This window comes from Euprymna scolopes, chromosome 1 (assembly GCF_053919585.1).
Source record: "Euprymna scolopes isolate OS-2025 chromosome 1, ASM5391958v1, whole genome shotgun sequence".
Lineage (NCBI taxonomy): Eukaryota > Metazoa > Mollusca > Cephalopoda > Sepiida > Sepiolidae > Euprymna > Euprymna scolopes.
The window spans coordinates 81,683,916-81,690,440 of record NC_136482.1 but is presented as its reverse complement, the minus strand read 5'-3'; the positions used below and the strand labels follow the sequence as shown (position 1 = coordinate 81,690,440).

The window sequence follows — 6,525 nt, the reverse complement described above, 5'->3', positions numbered from 1 at the left end:
ATATATTTCTTTATAAGAATCTTTTTTTTTTTTTTTTAAACTATTACTCACTCATTGTTACTTAAATGTAATGTGGGGCCATGCCTCCAGGGAGTTGAGCAGTGAGATATCTATTTGCATTACATTTAAATTTCTGTGCATTAGTACAACCAGGAAAGCGAAACAATTCGCCGAACAGAGTTGCAATGCTAGGATTTGCAGATTCTACGATTTTAAACAGTCTTAATGAGTCAAAGTAGCATCCAATAAGAGTGGCTTTCTGGCTCTAAGAGCAAAGAGTGTCATTAAGAGTGTAGCAATCACATGTTTAGTTCAACTGGCTTGAAATTTGATACGAATCGATCAGAATAAAGACCTCATTTGATCATCTCTAAATGTACATAAGTATTTAAAAAAAAGTCAATAGTTGCTTAAATAGAAGAATGACTTATTCCAAAACTGATGGCAGAAAAGTAAAAAATACCATTGAAAAGAAAATTTTTGTGATACTTTATTGCCTTCAATTAGTTCAGCAAATATAGTCTCAATAACATCATGGTGTAGGATAAAACCATACTCTGAAATCACGATACTAAGTCTTTTTTTTTTTTTACCTAAGATTTATATTAATTAATCCTTCCATCGGCCCTTTTCATAATCCCACTTTGAAGCAACACCTTCAATAGGACCACTTCTCGTTGCAACCATATGTTTCAAGACAGCTTCTTGCCATTCTTCAGTCAGTGTGTGAGGCATTGGTGGGTATACTATAATTAGAATGAAAAAAAGAAAATTAATATTCAACTTGCTAGTAATATTTAAGACAAGTGACATAATATCACATATACTATATTTTTATTTTTTTGTTAAAAGGTTTTAAAATTTAAAAAATAAATAGATAAATAAATAAATAAATAAAAAAAAAAAAAATTAATTTATAGAATTTTTTAAATATGACATTTTCATTCCGTGATGGGCATATCCAAGATTTTTTTTTTTTTTTTTTGTTGAATTCTGAACAAAAACCTAATTTTGAGATATATATATATATATTGGAAGATGCCAAAAATTCTCCCTACTTCATACAAAATTTTGAAATAACATGACTATTTCACGAGAGACCAAAAACATTCTCATATTTCAAGTTAAATAACATGCCTTTATGATGGCATTTACATGAAAGATAATTGTCATATCACAAAAACTTATCTAAATAGAAATTTTTCAAAAACAATGTCATACATAAAAACAGTTAAAATTATTATGCAATAAATCTAAATAGGTTTGTCCACTTACCATATACCTTCATCCAAATGATAATCCATCCAGTCAAACTACAAAGGCCAAGAATCATAGCCACAATCGCTTTCCAGTCTCCTGTTGGTGCATACATCTCAGCATAAGTCTGACAGAAACTTATACGATAGACTGAAAAGAGAAAGATAAATCAATAAACAGAAAAGGCACAGAATAATCTATCTACTATTATATAAAATATATAGTGTGTGTTCCCCATGGATTCTGAAATGGCTGGGCTGATTTTTGGAAATTTCACACAAATGTACTTATGTAAACAGTGTTCTTCGTTAGGTTTTGTATTGGAATGTCTTTGGTAAATATCGATAATAAAAAAAATCCAATGAAAGAAAGCATAGGTTATCTTGACCAAAGTTAACACCTTATGCAGCCAAGTGCATTGGAGAAGTTTTATTACCATACAAACAGAAAGGCCTGGCATATAAAAATCAACAATAGGTTCTTTGATATTACAGGAGGCACGTCTGAAATTAATGTTTATGTTTAATCCACAGTTAAACCATGATACTTATCTTTGGCATTTTAAACTTAATCCACGTCATTATATATAGGGTGTCCTAAAATGACCTGACATTTGTAAGTAAAAAAAAAAAGAAAAGGGAAAAAAGAAATTAAATAAAGAAAATTTTTTTTTTTTTTTTTAAAGTACATAGAATTCCATTTTATTTTAATTAGGTCAAAATTCATTTATATCTGTATTCATACATTTTTTTTTTAAATAAATGATTTGATTTCTTTGTGATTATATTAGTTTGCCTGCAAGATCACTTGATCTCCCTGCGATTTTTTTTCTTGTGGAGATATTTGAAGTCAAAAATATTCAGCTACCACCCTTGATTTCTTGAAGAATTAAAATAAGCTAATCGCTCTGAAATTGCTGCTAATCCACCCAGAATGATCCATCGAATTATTGAAAACTTCATGTTTTAAATTTGAATCGTGTGTTAACAATGATGTGAAACATTTGGCCAATTTAATATTTAAAATTGTGTGAAATAAAATGGCATTCAACATACATTCAAAAAATAAAAATATTTTCTTTGTTTTTGACTAACAAATGTGTCAGATCATTTTGGGACACCCTATATAAAAATAATTGGGTTTGTGTTACTATACATGGATTCGAAAAAGTGGTCAGAAAACAAATATATAACAAATAAATGTTATCAAATGCAAGATAATTTACTCTTCTACCTATCTGGAAAAGTTTTTAGTGGTTTTACTCACTTTAAAACGTGTAATCAGTTCAAAAATCATACAATGTTTATCAATATATTTTAAAAAGAAAAATGGCGGCATGCTCGCTGTTGAACTCACTAAGTTTGGAAAAATGAATTCAAACAAACAAATTATACAAAATACTGTTAGAAACCCACCGAATATTGTCTGCTTATGTCACAGTAAAATATTGAGGGAGTTTCTAACAGTATTTTGTATAATTCTTTTGTTTAAACTCGTTTTCCCAAACTTATCGTGTTAGACAACGATCATACCGCCATTTGCATTTTTCAAATACATCGGTAAACACTATGCTTTTCGAACAGAATAAAAATGTTACATTAAATAAAAACTCTAAAAAATTATCCAGTTAGGTAGAAAAGTAACTTATCTTGCCTTTGATAACATTTATTTGTTATATATTTGTTTTTTGACAACATCTATGTGTATAGTAATACAAACCCAAATAATTTTATAAAATTGTGTGAAATAAAATGGCATTCTACATACATTCAAAAATGACAATATATTGTGGACCAAGTCGCTGCAGGGAGGCATGGGAAGCTTCCTCCCGGTACACTGCAATAGGTCCTCAACTGGAACAGGCAATCAATTGATTTGATTGAAAAATTGGCATTTGTTTGCAGACTGTTATCCTCGTTCTACCACCTTTTGGCCAACTATTCCTCTGGCCTTCTTCAGGTGGCTAACCACGATGTGATAGGAATGCTGAGTTTCTTAATTATAGGAGAAGGCCAGAAGAATAGTTGGCCAAAATATGGTGAAACAACCATGAAGATGAGGATAACAGTCCGCAAATATACAAATTACTCATCCCAAAGGATTCCAATAAAAATAATAGAAAAATTGGCAGTTTCAGGTGACAATAAAAATATGGAATGTGAAACATTTGTTGATCATCATTCAATCCCAGGAAACATCGGGTCTCCTTGTTAGTTTTAGATTATACATGCATTTTCCTTTTGATTGATGCTAAACCCAAGACCCTTTGCAAAAGTATTGGATGTAATTACTTTTGCCAAAGGGGTTAATGTTTTTGGTTGAGTTTGTAATGTAACTGCTTGTTTGTGTACAGCCTAGTGTCAGCTTGACCAATAGCCACCAAACTTTGAGTCAAGATCAGTGTAGTATCTGTTCTGATGCTACACTTCACCTGTTCTGTCCTCGGTCAGTGGAGGAGAAATCTTTCATGACTGAGAATTTTTATTTTTGTTCCTATCCAGAGTGCCCCTTTTTGGGCAGCTGGATTTTGCCCACATTAAAAACAGGCCTTGTGTCTAATTGCCCTCATGGGGAGGCAAGTTCAGTTCATCATACTCTCTACTTAGTTATAAATTATGACAGAATGTCAACTTCATTTCATAATTTGATAAAGGTTTTACCTTCTTTGATAAGAGAAAATTCAACAAAACTTCAGCCTGATTAGATACATAGTTTGAGTTACTAAGGTTTTCATAGCATAACTTTGCGAAGACTTCATATAATACAAAGAAATAACACACAGATAAAATTTTGGTCCAATCTTTACTTTGTCAGGTGAAAGTATGCATTCTGTTCTCGTTTTACATACAAAGATCATTAAGTTTAATGTCTAAATCAAAGGAATTTTTTTCTGTTTAGTTTAAAAACATTTTGCTCTTGTATTCAAAAGTCAATGACAATCACCAAGGTTAAAAAAAAGATCACAATAGTTTCTATTCTACTGCATTGGATCAGAGGATTTGCTCAAAGTACATTTTCTCAGCATAGAGGTTATGTTAAGGACATCAGTTTACACTGGCAGGGTCATATGGAACAAGCACCCGTCCTGAAAAAAAAACAACTGCCAAATCATGGAGGTTTTAAATTGCAAGTAGGTTTACTGGCCAAGGAAAACTTTAAGTGATGTGACAAGATCCTACCAGAATAAAATTTGGTTGACCTATTGAATAGCGAGACTGGAGAATAAACTTGTGAAAATATTAAAAAATGTCTGATCTCTGAACAAGAGAAAAATGATGTTATGTGAATAGAGAGATGTCTCAAAATGGTATACAAAATAATTTTTCTCTAAGAAAACTTTAATAGTTTAGTTCTTTGATATCTTTCATTCCAAATTTAAGTTGATATTTTAAACTTTAGTCAATGCAGAATATAATTTATAGGTACAAATTTTAAAAGGAATTATTCGTAATAAACCAGAAATAACAGGTTATGCATCAAAGCACTAAAGGTTTTTCAATGTAAATAAAATTGATTTATATTATAGACTGTATACATCAGCTAATAATTAGAATTAAAAATTTAAAAACATGAAAAGACATTAGCATGATTAAGATATTATTTCAAAGATCCATATTATTATTTTCAACATAAAATTGAAACTTAATAATACTTTAAGTAAAAAAGATGTCTATTTTCTTTATATCCAATGTACATTTTCTTTGTACCTATTGTATTTCTTCATGAATATAAACGCTTTTGTATATGTAAATTCATTAACCCCCCCCCCCAAAAAAAAAAACCCCAATGATTATTTAAAAAGTAACATGTTATTTAACACCATATTCCATTAATATATTCAGTGTTTTTATTACAGAAAATATCCATTATATTAAGGGTAACAGGTGACTAAGGGGGAGAAAAAGCAATTTCATGGCCTCAATTTTAAAGTACATTTCAGACTTTTTTCATTATTTTTAAATTGAAATTAAAACCATTACCAAATTGGTTTTATATTTATGAGATAGAAAAAAAAAAGTCCTTAGTTTGTAAACTGCTGAACATGCTGTGAGAACGCATAATCCAAAGGAATTTCTATATAACACGCTAGCAAAGAAACTCCACGGCAGATATCAGATATGTTCATCCTAGTTAAAGGCAGATTGTGCAGTAAAGTATTTCCCAGTTTAAAGAGACACTAGTCAAACAGGACAAAAACAAAAATCAAAAAACTCACGAGCTTTCTTTTCTTCAAGTGTTAAAGTTTTCCAGTCCCCCTTTTCCCGCTCTCTAAGAGCTACATTTTCTGGTGTATTCTCTTTAAAACGGATAGCAGGAAACGGCATTAGTGGCTCATCAAAGTAGCTGGCACTGCCATTGATACCAAAGCCAACAATATCTCGGTTACCTAAAAAGCGTGGAAAAAAAAAAAAAAAAATCAGTGCAGAGAAGTGGAAAAAATCAAAAAAAAATCAGTGCAGAGAAGTAAAGAACATTAAGATGATAAGTGAAAAACATTGAAGTTTTTAAAATACAAATTACAACATGGCTATTTATACAACAAAACTTATGGATCTGGTTGATATCTTCTACATATAGCAATGGGTTGATGGATAGAATATTTTGACATAAAACCAACAAAACATTTGTATAAAAAGTGTGCACATATTTACAACAATCAAACTAAAGTCTCATGACATTCAAGATTACAAATTTTGGCAGAATTTAGAAGATACAGTTTCACATTTAAATAATATTAAAAATAAACAAAAATTGAATAAATTCAAAAACAAATGTCAGATAAAAGATTTTTCTTGCTCAAGACAATATATGCAATTTTTTTCAGGTAGGTATTTGCACAAATTAAAAAAAAAAACAAAAAAACAACCCTTTTCTAAAACAATGTGTTCATTTCTCAATATTTTGAAAGACTGTCAAATATACAGAATTCTTACACTTAAGGATGCAAAATTACCAGATCATTTTAAAATAGAAATCACAAAGAATCAAATTTAACTTTTTATTTGTGACACCAAACTCAATGAAGCTGATAAAATGAAATAAATAAAATTCGGTAAAAATTTAGCAAATTATACAAACCTGGATATGATCATTTTAGAACAAAGATTAAATTCTATTATAATCATAATAGAAAATATCGATTCAAAGTTTGATATATTGTTTTTAAGATTAAATGTACAATTATATACACTGTTTAACAACGGTAAATACAAACTAAAAGATATTTTTAATTATCAGTAATGATACTGACTTCCATTAAAAAAAAGA

The 6,525-nt window shown here is 29.7% G+C and overlaps 1 protein-coding gene across 5 annotated transcripts in view; it reads right to left on the bottom strand.

The window, feature by feature from the left end:
* Positions 1-465: 465 nt before the first annotated feature.
* Positions 466-6,525, bottom strand: part of LOC145243282 (cytochrome c oxidase subunit 4 isoform 1, mitochondrial-like) — a 59,828-nt gene continuing 53,768 nt past the window's right edge. For all 5 annotated transcript variants that reach the window (XM_080106244.1, XM_080106322.1, XM_080106469.1 and 2 more), the window contains 3 exons: positions 5,474-5,644; positions 1,276-1,407; positions 466-746 (listed from right to left, as the gene is read on the bottom strand). In XM_080106244.1, coding sequence (XP_079962370.1) covers positions 610-746; positions 1,276-1,407; positions 5,474-5,644 — 440 coding nt within the window. In that variant the 3' untranslated portion in view covers positions 466-609. The remainder of the gene's footprint in view (positions 747-1,275; positions 1,408-5,473; positions 5,645-6,525) is intronic.